Source organism: Aedes aegypti, chromosome 1 (assembly GCF_002204515.2).
Source record: "Aedes aegypti strain LVP_AGWG chromosome 1, AaegL5.0 Primary Assembly, whole genome shotgun sequence".
NCBI classification, from domain to species: Eukaryota; Metazoa; Arthropoda; class Insecta; order Diptera; family Culicidae; genus Aedes; species Aedes aegypti.
This window is the reverse complement of record NC_035107.1, coordinates 227,282,937-227,301,573: the sequence shown is the minus strand read 5'-3', so window position 1 is coordinate 227,301,573 and position 18,637 is coordinate 227,282,937. Positions and strand designations below refer to the sequence as shown.

At 37.1% G+C, this 18,637-nt stretch overlaps 1 protein-coding gene across 5 annotated transcripts in view; it reads right to left on the bottom strand.

Annotated features, from left to right (window-relative positions):
* Positions 1-570: 570 nt before the first annotated feature.
* The window catches only part of LOC5580175 (sodium-coupled monocarboxylate transporter 1), a 101,599-nt gene continuing 83,532 nt past the window's right edge, over positions 571-18,637 (bottom strand). For all 5 annotated transcript variants that reach the window (XM_021857731.1, XM_021857730.1, XM_021857728.1 and 2 more), the window contains 4 exons: positions 2,672-3,027; positions 2,293-2,603; positions 1,479-2,236; positions 571-1,415 (listed from right to left, as the gene is read on the bottom strand). In XM_021857731.1, the coding sequence (XP_021713423.1) occupies positions 855-1,415; positions 1,479-2,236; positions 2,293-2,603; positions 2,672-3,027 (1,986 nt within the window). In that variant the 3' untranslated portion in view covers positions 571-854. The remainder of the gene's footprint in view (positions 1,416-1,478; positions 2,237-2,292; positions 2,604-2,671; positions 3,028-18,637) is intronic.

Below are 18,637 nucleotides of genomic sequence, written 5' to 3'. Positions count from 1 at the left end.
ATGTTTTAAAACCAAAAAAAAAAAACAATTTCAATACCAGAACTCAAGATGTTAAATTCAACTCTTACGCTTCTTTTCTCATATTTCTCATATGTCTATTATAGAGAATGAAGTACCGGAAAATATGAAACTGTGAAAAGCTTCCATCCCATTGCTCAAAGAAACTGATGTTTTCCACATGATAAGGCTGCATTAGCGCGCTGACGTTTCTACGGAGAATGAAGCTCGTGCATCGTTCGTGCCAAATAAATTGTATATGATTTACCCCCTTCATGCTCACATCAGTCTCCGAGCACAGTGTAATATGAAACCTAACCTAGAAAGCTGAACGACATGCTTCGACGGCATCATCATCGTCGTTCGCATCCACAAATGGGATGAGTTTGAAATGCTTCTTGGCTGGAGCCAGCCGCTGTTCCACTAAAGATGGTAATAAATTGAGCAGGATGAAGTTAACCTGCCATATCTGCGTTGAGGTGTGGAGTTTGCCGGTATATTCTGTTCCTGGGGAAGCAGGGAATGTGATATTTTCGACTAGTGCCGGCACATACGAAATCGGAGCCGGGTACGTCAAGAGTTGGACAACATGTTTTATTCTAAAGGGTATTACATGCTTACATACATTTTCTTTATTTTTGATTGCATGAAAGAGTCATCACTCCATCAGGGATGGAAATTCGGATCATAACCTGGGTTTTGTAATTATTTCAATATCCTTAAACACGATTTACGTCTTATCACAGTCTTTTGTGTTCTACATTGTTACGGCTTAACAAACAAACTCATTAAATAATGATCTGCGGCACACACTTACTAAAACTAATCCCATCAGACGGTGAAGCGACGATGGAGACTCACGTTCTCACTTCTTTCAGGTCGCCAACTTTGGAATCTACAGCTGGCTCGGCACTGGGAACACTGGACGGAACTTCGACGGGCATCGGCATATGGACAATGAATACCGCCGGCTCAAGAGGAGACTTTTTCTCGTGGATTGACTCCAGACTAGGCTCGAAGGCCGGATTATCAAGCGGAATCTTTTTGGAGGAACTGGGACAGCTTTTGGGACGGATGTCAGGGTTGTTGACGTAACGTCGGGTCTTACCAGGAAGCATTCGACTCAAGCGGTACACTGCCGGATGGAGGAGCTTGTGGTCATAGGCATCGTCTCGATGTCGGGTCAGATAGCTGACCAGGGTTCCAATGATGACCGTCAAGAAGGTACCGATCAGACTGTAGTACATGTATGAGATAGAGTACAGAGTTTCCGGGAACTGAGGAGTGCGTGAGATGTGCTCTTCCAGCGGACCATCTAGGTAGGAGAAATCCGATTCAACTTCAAGGGGCGTGTTTGATAGGAGCCACGACTTGGAGGGTTTGACGATGCCTGACGAAAAGGTTTCGTTAGTGCAGCCCTGTGGAAGGAAAAACATATGTTAGAGAACTGAACAGGTCGATTGAAATCTTATTCAACATACCTCTATAGTTGTTGGCAGCAATACGGTCTCCTTATCGATGGTAAGACTTCCAAACGTGATCCACAGTGTAACGATGTGGGAAATGATCATGCCAGAAGCAGCTCCTTTCCAGTTAGCGACAGGAACAAGCATGGCCAATAGAAAGACTCCCAGCAATGGCCCAGATGTTGCCGAAGTCATCAGCATACTGCTCTCGATCACTCCGGACAGAAGACCTACGGCAAATCCTACTCCCATGACCATAATTCCGTACACAGATCCAATAAACTTGATAATGGTCAACTGCTGCTTGTCGCTGATTCCCTTGAAACGTGGAAGTGGTGACAAGAAGTCCTCCCAGGTCACGGTTGCTAGCGAATTCAGGTTGGACACGTTCAAGCTCAACGCTCCGTTGAAAAGCGATGCCATGAAGAGTCCCAGCACTCCCGGTAAATAGTTGAATTTGTCCTCCACGAAAAACGGTAAGATTTCATCCATTTTGTTGATGTAGCCTCCTGCCATTGGGTCACATTGAGCGTACACTGCGTAGACCCCCATACCGACGATCCAGGCCAACGAGAACAGCGTGATCACCACCGGAATGTTGCTCATTAGAGTTCGTCGAACCTCTTTAAATGTGCTCATGCTTAGATAGCGTTGAACGAAGTTCTGCTGACAGCCGAAGATGCTCAGCGACATGAATAGCTGCCCCAACCAGGCCGAAGTAGTGTCCACCCGAATCGTGAAGTCTCCAGTAAAATTGAAGAAGTTTAAGCGACCTAGCATTAGAAGAGAAGATTAGTATGCTGAAGGTTTGTTGAAAATCTAAGCTTACCATTTTCAGCTGGGATCGTGAATATTTTATCGAAACCACCTACAGTGATCATCGACTGGATGATAATGGCGATCGAGATTAGAATCATGGTAACTCCCTGAATTACATCAGCCATAATGGCGGCCTTAAGCCCTCCCAAAAGGTTGAAGACGATGCTGATCGCGGAGATTCCAAGCAGCGATGCCCAGTAGGGAATCCCGATAACCGTGTTCAGAGCTACCGTTGGAGTGTAGACCGTTACTCCAAGATTCAGAAGTGATCGAATTATGTATGTTCCTGACGCTAGACAGCGAACCAAGCGACTGTTGAATCTGTTCAAATATGAAACAAATATTGTAACTTTCAATTACTTCACCAATGAAGATCAATGAACACCTACCTCAAATCCAGATACTGGTAAACGGACGTAACCCCCAGATTGAAATACACCGGAATAAACACGAAGCACACGATCGGATAGGCGGTCACCATCCCGTACAGGGTTTCCCACATGGCAGACCCCCGGTAGAACAGCTCGCTTGGATAGCCCAGGAATGATCGTACCCCGAGGGTACCGCGAGCGATCGAAAGCATCATGGCGCCCATGGAAATCGTCCCGAGCCCAAACACATAGTCCGCTTTGGTTTTCTCCTTCTTGCCGAAGAAACGGCCCCACAGCGGGACCAACGTGGAGAAGATGATGAACACGACGAACACGCCGTAGTCCCACAGGAGGTCCAGGAAGGTACGTGCCATCTGAAAGGAGAAGCAGAGAGGAGAATGAGTTGAAAAATTTGTAAAAGGATAAGGATAAGGAGTTGTTTAAAACTTTGATTATTTTTTTGAATTGACTATACATCATTTCAATTACAGGTAAAGATTTCTACTTTTAATCAGCAGCAAACACCACTTTTTCAGAGATAGATAAGTATTTAATCAGCTAAAATATTCCACTTTATTACAGTTTCCCGCATGCTTGTTTCATGTTCATATGGTTTTCCAATAGGATACAAAACAAAAAAACAAGGAAACGCAGTATATTTCTTTAGAGATTGCCGATAATTGCGATCTCACTGAATATCCTAAAAGATGGATATTCAGTGAGGTCTCAATTATCTGAGTCTATTTGCACTGTAGTTATATCTTGTGGAACACATTAGGATTCTCAGCTGCCCTGGTAGACAACGGTTTGGATGATTGAGGCTCAGATAGTCATGAAACATTGGGTTTAAGAAACCATCATGGAAATGCAGAAGAATTATCTTTTACTTCGGAACGAATATTGAAATGTTTGAAAAAAAAAACTGGAATTCCCCGAAACAAAATTAGAATTTTTCAGGAGCAGCGGACTTGACCATTGGTAAATTGATTGTTTGTGCCTGAACTCGTGATAAATTTGAAGAAACAATCCTTGGAGCTATTTATTCAACACTTTTTAGAACAATACTTAGAGAAACCCTTAAAAACAGATTCTGGGATATAAAAAAAAACTAAACTAAACCTCTCTCAAACAACCAGAATGTGCGTATAACGAATCTATATTTTGCGTTATGCGATGCTTATATGTGCAAAGTTTCACGTATAAGATGTCGCGAAAAGGTCTTGGAGGCGATATACGGGCATATATTATATGATAAAAAATAACAGTCAATGCGACAGTGTTGAGTTTATTGCGAACTAAGTTGCACGCTTATATGAGTTAATTTATGATAACAAAGTTGATTTGACAGCAGCTACGGATTGATTCGACATACTTTGTACGAGTATACGGGGCGAAACGAAATGTACATAAGAACTCAAAAAATAGCGTTTTATGCGAGGAAACTCATCGATCAAATGACTTCATCTACCAAGCAGTGCGGATGTGATGCAATTTGTACAAATTAACGACTCTATACGTAAACTGTAATACGACTTTTGGTTGTCTGGGATACAAGTGCCTTATATCTAGCGCAATGTCTAGTACAGTCTGCAAAATCTCTTGCAAGATATTCAGAATCAAATTTTGTAAGATTTAAATTAGTCGAATTTGTTGATAACAAGCTTATGTAGCTTAGTCTTTGATTTATGGTATGTTAAACATTGTTTAATTTAATATTTTACAGACATACCAAGTTGGAATGCATAAATACTGTATGTTGTTTGAGATGACGGTCTAATATTTTTCCCATTTCAATTTAACGTTTTATGAGAAAATTGATACACAGCATTTTCCATTTATTTTTAATTTTGATGTTTTTAGTAAACCGGATGGAATTTCTAACAAACACATTGTGTCTTCTGATTACAAGTTCCCAAAAGTAAATTTCTAACGGCTTAAGTGATTTATATTATTGATTTGATGTCAACAAAAGAAATCAATTTATCATGCAAACATCAATAAAATATGTTTTACTCCAATTTGTTTACTTCAATTGCGCAATAATAATGTTTTCTTATTAACCATTAAGGTCCAAACGCAATGATAGCGGAATGGCAACGGAAAGCGAAAACAGTTCGCCAGCATGAACTATAACATGCTTGTCGACTCAGACTTGGTTCACTTTCGCTCGTTGACAGCACAGTCCGGACGGTGTGTTTCACGCTGGCGCACCTGTTTCGCTTTCCGTCGCCGTTCCGCTTTCATTGCGTTTGGGCGTAAAACGTATCCTGGTGTAAATTTACTTCATATAGCATTGTTTTTCTACTAAATTTGCTGAAATATTTCAACATAACTTTCATTCTAATACTACTATTTTATAAAACCCTCTTTGTGACTTTTCCGGTCAAACGTAGTGAAAGCGGGATAGTTATTTAATTTTCAACGTTTCGGCTGGTGGGTGAAGCCTTCCTCAGGGAGGTTATACAGTCAGGTCTCCTATAATACGCTGCCACCCACGACATTTTCCCAGCAATTGCTCAATGGATGAAGCTGATTTTTTATATGTGGTTAAGGCATAGTATAAGCTTATTATCTACCAAATTTCATTATAAAACAGGAGCTGAGAAATTGAGGTGAGCTTGAAGTGAGTGGTAGCGTCGAATAGGAGACCTGACTGTATGTGTACCGCTATTTGTTCATTGCCTGTTGCTATGCGTAGATTTGTTACGGTAGAGGAAATATTTGGCCTTCTGTTAGATGATAGTGGGTAAAAATTGAGGGTGAGCTGTATAATTTTTGATGTTGCCGCTGCACCGCTCATTAACCTTTCGGTTGTCACGCAAATTTTTGTAACGCGTGTAGTCGTGCGTTGTTCTTTGTACAACACCCTTGGTTTTTCATGTTAAATATTTCATATTTCATCGAGATCTGGATAGAATATAGTACAACCATTTTCGACAAAGTTGTTAGGGGGAACAAGGGCTGCCATGTGGTGATTATTCAGTTTCGGAATTTCGCCACCAGGTGGCGCTAGTGTGCATGTAAGTTTTGTTTTGCAAAAATCTCAGAAGCCTGTTCATTGAGGAAGATGGTGTCTTCGGCAAAGTCGCTCAGTAGTTCAAGGACTATCATAGGCCTATTCACAAGACGTTCCAAATCAGCTGATCGGGAAGCTCTTTGACAGATCTTCTATGCAAATGACAGCCTCATGTTTGCCCCGGTTCTCTACCGATGTAAACAGATACAAGGACGTACCTGTCACATGAAAAGGCCTATTGTTAGAGGCAGATGATTGATTGATCCGTAAGAATTCGCTGAGCAGTGAGGGTCTTAGAATTTTTGCTTTCACTCAGGCCTATGCGGGTTAAAAATATCCCCACAAATGAGTTTTTCATCAAAATTCGTACCAATTACTTCATTTTGTTGAAATTAGGGGGTTGGGTATTAGAGGGATAAAATGGGTTGAAAACTGTGAATATCAATGAACCTACAAAGTAAATAAGACATTAAAAAATGGTTTGAAGTATTTAAAATAAAATGTTCAGGTGTACCGCGTAAACCAATTAATCTTTTTGTAAAATATAGGACCATATTTTGGGAAAGGTAAAAACAATCTTCCAAAATGTTATTCCGTTCGATTGACTTTACGCAATTAAATGAAATTAACGAAAATTAATGAATAGCAATTTTTCGCTTCACAAAATAGTCATGCTCAGCAAAATTTACTTTGTTAGAATAAGTGTTGACGTTATTTTGCCAACAAGCAATTGCTTACATTTCATTTTTTTTTTAAGATGTTCAATAGGACAATAGAAAGTAATCAAGATTGTTTTTTTTATTGTGTATCATAAACGCAATTTTCGGCGTTTTAAAATTTGTGAATTAACCACCTTAGGAAGAAAGTTATTTTTACTGCACTAATTCAAAGCAGAGCAATGCAGATTATCTCTAACAAATTAAAATCTATATCCATCTAAAGAAGTTGTTCAGCAATACCATGCTCAGAGCCGTGGGTACTAATTGTCCAAAATTACAATCAAAAGAGCAGACGGGATCAGCTGGAATTATTTTCAGTAATTAAAAGGCATCCTAAATGAGAACTTATGCAAAAATTCTATGTAGAAAAGAAACGATATGGAAGCATTAGTTCTCACAAAATTCTTCTACGAATAATATCATAATCGCATACAGTGTTATGTATGGAACTTATTTAGTTTGATGCTTACCATTTCGATTATCACTTAAAAAAATAGCATTGAAGAACATAAATCGCTACAAAAAATAAATTGTTATTCGCACATATTTACATAGTCCATGCCAATCAATCAAATTGTTCAACAACTTGTATTGGTGTGGTTTCATAAATAATTGGGTTTACGATGTTTTGATATACATTTAACTCTCCCTTACTCGATATTGTCGAACTAGAGAACCATAGTAAAAGTTGGTTTTCATGGCTACCTCCATTGGCGTAGCTAGGATTTTTTCCTGGAGGGGGCCTAGGGGGGGCCTAGTAAATACTTGTTTTACAGAAGTAATGTCGGTCGCAATAGTCACGATTTTTACAAATTTCGTTGTTTTTACAGATTTGTATTGATTCAATTTATTTGTTATTTTGTTTCATTTCGCGGCACATCAGTGATATTTATAAATTTCAAATTTCGCAACGAAAAAGATTAATTTTTTTTTGCAATCCAGTCAAGGAATGTCCTTTGTGTTTCTTCCTTGTTCTTTTCAGGTGTTCAACTATGCGCTTTGAAGAAATTCCTCTGAGAATTCCTACGGGAATTTGTCCATGAATTATGTTCGTAATTTTCAGTGCTTTCACTAAAAACTTTTTTGCCAGTTTTCACTGAGTTCGTCCTAGGATTCCCACGGAAAATGATTACAATTGTCAAAGTATCCTCATGTGTTCATTAACAATTTGTTTAGGACTTTCAGAAATTTTTAAGAATTTCTCCAAAAAAATAGTACAAAATAATGTAAGAGTGTCACCAAAAATATCCTCAAAATCACTAAACAAGGATTCATTTCACGAATTCTTCAGATAATTCGCCAACAGTTTGTCCAACTTCACTTTTGAAGTTCTTTCTAAAGGTTGTCTACAGGATTGTTTTAAAGAAACGCAGCAAAAACTGGGTAACTTTCTCAAAACATTTAATGACTCTTCTAGGTATTACTTTAAAGATTCCTCGTAATATTCCACCAGAATTTCATGACCAATTGGTCGGTGTCCAGACAGACTAAACCAAGTGTATTTTCATTGTTTCAGGAAAACGTACCCCAGCCCCAGGCACTCGAAATATTAACATATTTGCATTATTTGCTGTAATAATGCAACTTATCTATTCGAGGATACATCTGTATAAAAACAGTATCGAAAAATTCTGAATTGTCAGAGTTCTTAACGTATCTTTAGCTCGACAAAATATCATCTAGTCCGGTCTGTCTGAACACCTACCAATTAAAATGAATTAAATTGGCAAATGTTATTCATGAATTTCTCTACAAATCTATGTGTATTTTTCGCAGATTTATCTTAAATCAATTAGCAACATCTCGCATTCCTTCAAAACTATCTCGATAACAATTTCTTTTTATTTTTTAAAAATGCCTTACTAATAAATTTTTAAAGAATTCTAACATTCCTATAAATTGCCTAGTGGAATACGTTCAATTGTTTTTTCAAAAACCCTTCCGCAAAAATACGCAAAGAATTTCCTAGTAATTTTGTCAGGGCTTTCTCAGAGGTATATTATTGTTTCCCTAAGATTCTTCCGAAAAATTTACCAATGATCTGAGCATTTCCCAGAGATTTTTTTTTCAAACCGCACTAACGATTCTTTTGGGAAGAAACCTTTCATCAAATTAACGAAGATTATGCAGTTCATTCTTGAACTTCTCAAAAAAATCTCCAGGGATTCCATTATGTATTATTTCAGGTTTTAGAAAAAACTTCTTTTTTTTTGCGAATTTGGTAATCTCAGGATTTTTTACTCCAGGCATATCTCAATATTTTTTAGGGATTGCTTTACAAATTCCTCTACGAATCACTAAAGATGAGTTTGAAAGAACTTCATTGGCGATTTTTTGAATAATTGCAGCCTAAATATGATTCGAAAAAAAAATAACTTAACTCCTGTCGTAAAATACAAGAATTAAACCCCTGAATTTCTGAAACTTGTTGACAATGTACCTCACAGAAAAGCTTAAGTGGTCCTTGTAGGAGTTTTTTTTTTTAATTATTGTTCTTTTTCTACTTCTTTTATAATAGAAAATAAATGGAATTTTTACTGAAAGTATTTGTAACAAAAATGCTGCACATATTTTGCGTTAAACATCTACAGTACTACAACTTAATCGATAATAGAGCCTTCATAAAAGTTTGTTTGGAATTTCTAGAGGTATTTTTTTTCCTACCTCTAGAAATTCCAAACAAACTTTTTTGAAGGCTCTATTATCGATTAAGTTGTATTACTGTAGATGTTTAACGCAAAATTTTAAGATTTAAATAAATTTATATCCTAATGAAAACTTTTGTATTACTCTCAAAATATGTTGAGGAATTCCTGCTGGATTTTCAGGAATCAGACACTATACATATATGAAATCTGCATTTTTTCTAGAAATTTTTATAATTTACCTTTCTTAAGATATTTTAAAATGTTGCTAACAAAAATCTAAAGAAAGGTAAATTAAAAGAGTTTCGAAAAAAATGCAGAGTTCTTATATGGAGTATGGAATGATTTTTGTACGAGTATGGAAAGATTTTTGTACGAAGTGCCTCAAAACATCATGCGAAGGAAAGAAAAACAACAAAATGTTGAAGCTGGTTGAACAAAAGCTGAAAAATGGTACAATAAAAGATAATTTATAATCTATTCTTCAGAGGTAAATAACAGAACAGGTAGAACCTCTCTAATTAGTTAACGAATAAAACAAATTTCTTCTGAAGATCCATCAGAATCTTCTTTAGAAATTATCCTTGAAATCTATCCTTCCTTGACTTCTAGTTCTACAATTCTGAATGTCGCTCTCGTAACGCTAAAAATTCAAACTAAGAATATGGTTAAATTATTTCTGAAAAAGTGTTTTAAGGAAGATCAATACAAATTTCTTCATTAATATGTTAATAAATCTTTTCCCCACCTCAGTTATTTTGCTACATGTTTCTCTAGAGATTCCTTTACTGTTATGCTAGTTTCGGAATCAAAACTTTTCCTGGAAGTTTTTCAACAAATTTCCTCTGAAAATTTGAAGGCATTTCAAAATCAATTTTCTTTCCAATTCTTGAATAATCCGGGCATTTGAAGCAAAATTTCTAAAAAGAACAGAAGAATTACGCGATTTCTGAAGTATTTGGAAATATTTCTTAAGGACTTTTGCTGAAACTCGAGGAAGAATTTGTAATAACATTTTTGGGAAAACTATTAAAAGAAATTCACAGAAGAATTTCTAATTGAACTTCCAGCGATAATCTCAAAATTAGATTTGACAGAGTCAATGATTATTGAAGGGATTGCGAAGGAAACTGATGTTTTGAAAGATTAAGTAACATTTTTCAGGTAAATCCGGGAATATTTTCTCTCGGAATCAATTTGCTAATAAAAAGTAAACATAGAAGGAATGAATGTCCACCAGGAGGAATTCGCTTTGAAAGTGTGAACAAGTCCCACAATATTGTTCGACTAATTTCGAAAAGTTTTATAAAAGCTCTGAAGCCGCCCTTAAATATTCCTCGATTTTGTTACATTTTTCATACCAGGTTATATCTCTGTTACTCATCTGAAAAAAAAAAAACTTTGCTGTGCCGAAGTTCCTTGAATGTTTTTATTTGAAAGTTTTAATTTTCGACAAAAAATCCCGCTTCGTATTGTCTGAGAAATTCCTTAAGTAATTTTGTCTATTTTATCAATTATTTTTCTCGGACATTATACAAAAGTCAATGTATGGATTTCTTTAGTGAATTCTCATAATGGAAATCATCAGCATCACCACACACTTCCAGAAGGGTATCCTCCAAAAACATTAGAAATCAGAATGCTGCTTTTTTTTTCTGGAGGGGGCCAGGCCCCCTGCCCCCCCCCCCTGTTCCTACGCCAATGGCTACCTCGATAGTCCCTTGAATCGCGTTTGCACTGATTTTGTGTTCTATAACTTGATACCTCCTTAAAGGCCCAAACGCAATGATAGCGGAACGGCAACGGAAAGCGGAACCGGTTCGCCAGCATGAACTACAACAAGCTTGTCGACTCAGTGTTAATTCAATTTCATTCGTTATCAGCTCGGTCGAGATGGTGTGATTCATGCTGGCGAACCGGTTCCGCATTCCGTTGCCGTTCCGCTATCATTGCGTTTGGGCCTTAACTCGATGGTCCCTTCAATATCGAGTTATGGAGAGTTGATTGTATTATATTGCCAAAATTTAATATATTATATTATATTAATTATATATGAATAAGGCAGCTCACTTGATTCGCTGTAGGAAAATAGTATTGATCTTTTTACTTTCGTCCAAAAGACGCAGCATTGTGTGCCGCCAAAAACACTGCATTCAAAGTGAGCGCGCGAGTCAAAATCGATCAAAGAAAACCAATTGCAGGTTCGGCGCTCTGCTAACAAGGCAGCACCTAGCGGCAAACCGAGTAAGCATGCGCCCCAAATAGAGAAGAGAAAAAAGAGAGCCAAACATTTCGGCTGGCGTAGACAAAAGTGAGTCACGCAGACGCGGTGCCGCGTCTCCCCGAATGACGCTGGTCGCGCGGCTGGGAAACCTGTTTGACCGGCGTTCTCTTATCAACAAATCCGACGGTGGCGCTTCAGCAGCAATAAAGCCGTCAAACAGCGGCAGCTATTTGAGCGAATAGACGCTACCCCGGGTGCGAGAGATATCAGTCAATGGTGTTTGACGTTTCGCGCTCAGTGCAGTAGGCGTTGATTGATTCTGATTGACGAACGAAATGCATGGAAACAGATCACACGTGGTGACAGATGTGCGCGATCCGATTACGGCAACGCTACCGTTCTACGCGCAGCTACTGCTGTATACGTAATTATTGATATTCATTTATGCAAACTAGTCAATATGCTAATGGAGTGGAACCAGTCGCTAGCTATTGAACTCTTGGTTCAGACTCCGTTCAGTAGAACCCAGAACGACGCTTATGCGGTGATTTAGATCGTTATCTCCAGGAGATGGCGATAACCGAAGAGTCACATTTGTTGACTCCACTATCGGGCGATGGGGACACGAGTGTAATCATTGCATAATAATTGCAATGTCATTATCGCCGCAGCTTCTAATTGTTTGTTTAGACTTTTCTGCAACTGTAAACAACCCTGCAACTTCGTAGAAACACAGCATGAATGTCTAATCAACGCACTCTTGCAGTGCGGAGCATTATCAAGACGGAAGGAGACGGCTCTCTCGTGTCTTTGAATGGCTGTGCGGTGCACAGTACTCAGAAGCCGTAATGGTGATTAGTCGCAAATGGCAGAAAGGTTGCTTGAGAAAAACGTCTTTATCGAAAGTTTTCTGTTTAGAACAAAGAAGGCGATGCTAAGCAGTCCGTGGCGTCAAACGTGACTCGGCTTAGATGGCTGACCTAAGGGGGCATTCGATCCAAGAAGGCCCAGAGCACGACCGCATGGCAACGCTGCTCTTGAAGCAGTTGTTGTGGTGACAGGAGCAAAAACTATCTGTGTTGGCAATTTTCACTCTGTGAAGTTATCTGATTTTAATTTGTTTTGTTGTGGTAACGAGGTGGGATGTTTTCCAAATGATTCGCACTGTTTTGTTTGGAATAAGTGCCATGCTACAGATCATGGTAATTAGATGGCATGTGCCGTAAACAGTTATTTCTCGATAACTTTTTCAAATCGACATAAGTAACTTCCATACGGTTTTGAGAAAATTAATTCAGAAGTATCACAACCTGTCTTTTAAAACTGTTTAGAATGAAACACCTTTTGTAATTTTTTTCGCCGTGTACATTGCTTAAATTTTGCATACAATGAGCTCGCGTTCAAAAACTAGAGAGTTCCTATCACTTCCCACAAAAATTTTATGACAAAATGATAAGTCACTTTGTTTCTCCATACAGCGGAGCGGCGAAAGTAATGGTTGGGTTGCGAAAGTTGAAAATCTTACTTTCGTCGTTTTGTAAATCCGGAAATTAAACGTTCTAAAAGTGAAAAATCTAGTTGGTTTAGAGCGAAACGTGTAAAATTTCGTCTGCGAAACACGTAGGATCGATAAAGTAAGTTAGTATACTTTTTTTTGACTTGAGTCTGTTTGAATAAGCTTTCGAGTTTTAGGGGTATTTTTGGGGCAGGACGCTTTCAGCTGGCGCGATTTTAAAATTTGTCGGCTTAGCGGATATTAGATCAATTCCTATGTATAGTTTTCGGTACGTTACCACTATGCCAATTAAGGCACAGTGGCCGAGCATCATCAAAGTAAAAAAAAATCTTAGGTTATACCCCGAGAGAGAAGAGACAGCTCACAGACAACATGTGTTTTTGCCTTCTTTTTTTATTCTAAGGTTGTGCACAATGTCCTAATGAACCTATTTAGGGTAAAATCTTATTCACTTATCGTTGCATACTATGAAAAAGGGTACGAATATAAAAAATAATAGCAGTTTGCCAACACACAACTGCATTTAGTTATGCAACTTTTTGAAATGTGCAATCATCTAAAAATACCCAGAAATTTCAATTACGTTTACTTGAATTCTGACGATTTTCCACGCTCTGCCATTCGAATGTGCGGTTTATCATCGACAGTTGGTGGCAGATTCCCAGTCCGCCGTTTTTATGGCTGCATAAGTGAAAAGTATTGTGTTCAAAATAAACTGTTATTAAAACTTTAGTTGGCGCAGCAGTTTTTTTCCAAAGTTGCTGATAAATCTAAACACAAGATTAATTGTTTCTAATGTCTGCTACGTTTGTTGGCGTGAAATTTTACTTAAAAAGCCATTTATGATTCGGTGTGATGCAAACGCAGCCATTTTTTTTCTGAGAGGGTCTGAACGGTTTGCGCATGATTGGTATAAACACAAAGTTGAATAAGAAAAAACTCAGCAATCACAGAAAAAGAGGACCGTCTTCGCGAGCCTCGTCTCAGGTTTCGATTACTGAAATTTTCTACGATAATATATAAGTGTTTACACATTTTATAAAGCTGGCACATGAACTCATCAGCAAATATGAATTGTATTTGCCTCGCAACGAATCAAGGGAAGCTTTTTGGGTGTCTGCAAACATAGTAGACTTTGAAATAACTATTTTGCAGCTCAATGAACCAATGCACGAGTTCACTAGTTTGACGTTTGAGCGATGCCAAAAACACTCGTTGCCATGGTTACAAAAATAACACAGCACCGCTCAAACGTCAAATAATGAACTCGTGCATTGGTCCCTTCTATTTTAGTTTTATCACCGAAACCAAAAATATCTCGCTGATGAATTTCTAAACAATATTTCGAATACTATCCATTTCTTTGATCATAAAACCGACGGCTGATTGCATCTAGCATTGCGTCACAGCAAAATCTGGACGGTACGTTGCTTTTTTCGTCTTCGCGAGTCTCGTCTCAAGTTAAAAGCCCCGGCCATCCTGATTTGTTCATTCGAACCAGCAAACCTGTCCAAGTTCACAAAGCCGACGAAAAATGAAAAAAATATATGTAGCGAATAAAGTTTCGACCATAGGTGGCGTTGTAATAAGTGAGTAGAAGATTTTCTAATTATGACAAACAAACAATACACTGAAAACTTTAAAGGCAGTTTATTTTTGCGCGGTACCGCGTAAAAAAATCGCGTAATCTAAAAAACGACGTGAAACAAAATTTGAGTAATTTTTCTACCATACAAAACAAAATTCTATATTATGAAACGTCGGTCATGAAACGTCAAAAAACACGAAGTCTGGTTTTACGTCGTTTTTTGAAACAATGCGTTTTTTTACACGGGACATCGACCGACGTAAAAAAAAACCTTAGAGTAACCGAGAAATTTTGAAAATATCTCTTACAAAAACGGTGCACATTTTACCTCGGGAAAACCAGCATATCGGTTTCCTAAGGTATAACGTTTTGTTAAAATGCGAAAATACTTCTGGTTTATTCAAATCTTGGAATACTTAACGAGCTTGAAGTTTGTATGGAGATTGACTTTTCCGATCACCATTTCGGCCTTAGTTTATGAGTTTCTTTCATTTCGTTTGAAGATTTCTTGTTGTAGGAACAGGATGTAGGAACAGGGGGGGGGGGGGGGGCAGGGGGGTCTGGCCCCTCTAGGATCATCCAGCCCCCCCAGAATATTTGATAATAATAAAAATTAAAATTAAAAAAAAAATAACAATATAACAGGAACCAAAAACTTGTTCGAAACATAGGGGGAGATCCCCCAGTACCGGACAGCACCCAATACCGGACAAAGTTCGAAAATTGAGAAATCATGATCCAATCAAGATGGTGTATTAGAAGAAAAGGAAGCTATAATGGAGAGTAATGTTTGCGTAGAATATCACATCCTTGAAATATGCTTGACTTTTTAAAAAAGTAGAGATGAATGAAAATTTTTAAAAATTTGACGTATCGCCCTAAATTTAAGCCTAATTAGTAATTATTTTTAACATGGCAAAATAATTTAAAACACGCAAGCATGATCGCATATAATCATAATTTGAAAGTGTGAATGTATTTTGTACCATATTTAAACTAAATATGATCAAACTACAATTTTGGTCTAGCACCTCCTATCCCCCAGTTTCGGACAGTTTGATTTGTTACATGATATCTTTGTAATATTCGCACCAGTGACTCAAAATACATTCGTTTTTCATAGATTTCATCGATCCTGGTATCGAACATGCAATAAAAATAAGAAGAATGAAAATTCAGAACAACATATAAAAAATGTTGTTTTTCGTCATATATGAAAGAGGTTTTTTGATGACCAACTTGCAGACTTAGTAAAGCTCAAATTATTCTTGTGAAAGTTGCAAATGCATTGAATTATTGATAAAATACTATTCCTGAAGTAAAAACATTCGATGATATACAATTTTTTAGAATTCGGGACATTTCCAGATCGTGTCCGGTATTGGGAGCCACCTTTTATGATACGTCAATTTGGTACTAAAATACATCATCAAAATACAATGTGAAAATTCATATTTATATTTCCATATTTATTTTTGTACGCTACAATAATGATAATATTTATCATAATTGGGCACCAAGACCACAAAAAATCAATAGTTTTTTAGTTATGATTTTAGAAGCTTAGGTGTCCGGTACTGGGGGATCTCCCCCTACTACAAACAACGCGTTGCTATGAATAAAGGTAGCATTTACTGCAAAGCTACTGGTAGTTAGCTTCAATGTTGCTACTCATGTTTTGAGTTTGTTGAAATGAATGGAATAATTAAAATTTGAGTAAATATCATGGGAAAACGATGTCCGCTTTGATATTTCGAAAGGTATTTTGAGATTTCCGTAGAAATTTTTATATTTCGAAAAGAATTTTGAGATTCCCGTAAGGAATTTTGAATTTATTTGAGAGATCTGGTATTCTTTCTGGCGTAACGTCCCATCTGGGACAGAGCATAATTCTCAGCTTAGTGTACTTATGAGTACTTACACAGTTTTTAACTGAGAGCTTTCAATGTCAATTGACCATTTTGCATGTGAATATCGTGTGGCAGATACGAAGATACTCATTACGATAATTATGTTCAATCTGGCATTACAATAACTATTTAGTTGCTTAGGAATTCTCGGATGTCGGATGGATTTAAACTAATTATAAAGTAATTCTAAATTTTATGTAAGAATTCTGACATCCCAGATTCTCTGATTTCCTTTGGAATTCTGGAATACCTATAGTAATTCTGGGTTTCCTGATAGGCATTCTAGATTTGTTATAACAATTCTGGGATTTTTTTGGAAGTATTGTAAATCTGGTAAGTATTTAGTCTGGCTATTAATCATTTGAAATTATTCGGGTATCTTTAAGACGGTATTTCTGTAAAAATCTCTGAGATTTCTGCAAACACTGGTCCGAATCCTTGGAATTCTTGTAAACTTTAGATTCCTTTGATTCAGTTCCGTTGAGATTTCAGAGAAAATATTCAACTATAGTATACACCTTTGAGTGTCTGAATGTAAAAATGTAAAGAAAATCCTTAATTCAACCACTATTGTGAGAATTTATTTTTATTTCTAAGAATTCCAGGGATACTACCAGGAAACCTACCGAAATAACGAGAATACCACAGAAATACAAAGAATCCCATATCCACCATCGAAGTTCAACAGGCTGTTTTTATTTAATTCACAGAGGACGCTCAAAATTCATCAAATTCTCAGTACTGGAATCTTGAAAATGTTAGGAACTTTATAATGTCACAATTGCTGTAATCTAAGGATTCCTCCATGGGATACAGATTTCTAGCTATAATACCAAAATTCTCAGAAAAATCCTTGTTGTCAAATCATTATAAAATTCACATGCACATAAAGGTAATGGTTATCGCAAATTTACACTTCAAATCGCGTGAAGTTACATAGTTTAGATGAATTTGTGTTCATGATCGATTACGCGATGCATAGCGGGAACGTAGTAATATTAATATTTTCACATGATTTGTCGTGTGAATAAGCGACAAATTTGGCATATATGCATGATTTTATTGATTGTAAGTGTCACTCTGAATGGAATTTTCTTAACGTGCAGCATCACTCTGCACTCTGAATAGAATTTTCTTTACGTGCAGCATCAGTCATTGCTCATGTTCGAAAGTAGTAGGTACTACCACATGTTCGAAAGGTTTTTTATTCATACCAAAAGTGTAGTTAACTTTGTGGATTTTGTTTTTGAGTGGAAGCTACATGTAGTAAAGTTCAATGCTTTTTATTCATATCGCCCATTTTCTCAGTTTTTTCTCTGTACCACACTCAAGACGTGTATCCTTAATAGACCGTTGAGTGAGAACCACAGAGCCTACATCCTATTAGCATCCCAGATAAGTGAATAAGGTGAATGTTTCTAGCTTTGCAATAAGTGCGAAAATTCTTTTAAAAAAAGACTCCTTGAAAAAATGGGCAAAAGGATCTATAAGCGCGAGTGGGGAAAATATTGAAGGCTTTCAATAATGGCATTGACTTTTGCATTGATTTATATGGATGTGTTTGGTCCTTCAGGAACTCCATCGAATATAGGCTTTAGGATCTACAAGCGTAACCTGTGGTCTATTGATAGTTTTTAGTGATGACACAGGCCCTCAACCATACACATAATGTATTAAATGTATTTTCATGCACAAATTTACTTTCAATACGGCACTACAATATATTAAAAAGCAATATACTGGTCTGAATTTCTTTGCATATGCAAAGATTTTCAAAGCATAATAGATCTTGCTTGTAGACCTGAAGGATACATTCCAGAGTCTTCTGGAGTTAAGGACAGATAATATAGATTATTATTTCTTAAATTAATCTGGTCTCAACTAAACTACAAAGATTAAGAACAAATCACATTATTTCCGCGTAACTTTGCATTCTAATACTAAATTTCCCATTGAAACGTGTTGATTTTATTTACTAACTTCGTAAAAAAAGTATTGTAGGATAGGTTGTGTGATTCCTGACAATGAATGTCCACAATATTGTTGGTACATCATTAATTATTATTATGAATTTCCGAGAAGGTTCTTTAAGAATTTAACTTTTCGGTTGCCGCGCGAAGTTTTTGTAACGCAAGTAGTTGTACGGTGTATTTTGTACACCATCTTTGGTTTTTCATGTTCAACATGAAATACCCCGTGATCTAGATTAAATAAAAAAAATCTTCGACAAAGTTGTTCAGGAGATCAAGGGCTGTTATGCGGTGATCATTCAGATACGGAATTCCACCATCAGGCGGTGCTAGTATTCATGAAAGTTTGAATTTGCAAATATCTCAGGAGCCTGACAACTTAGAAAGATGGCGTCT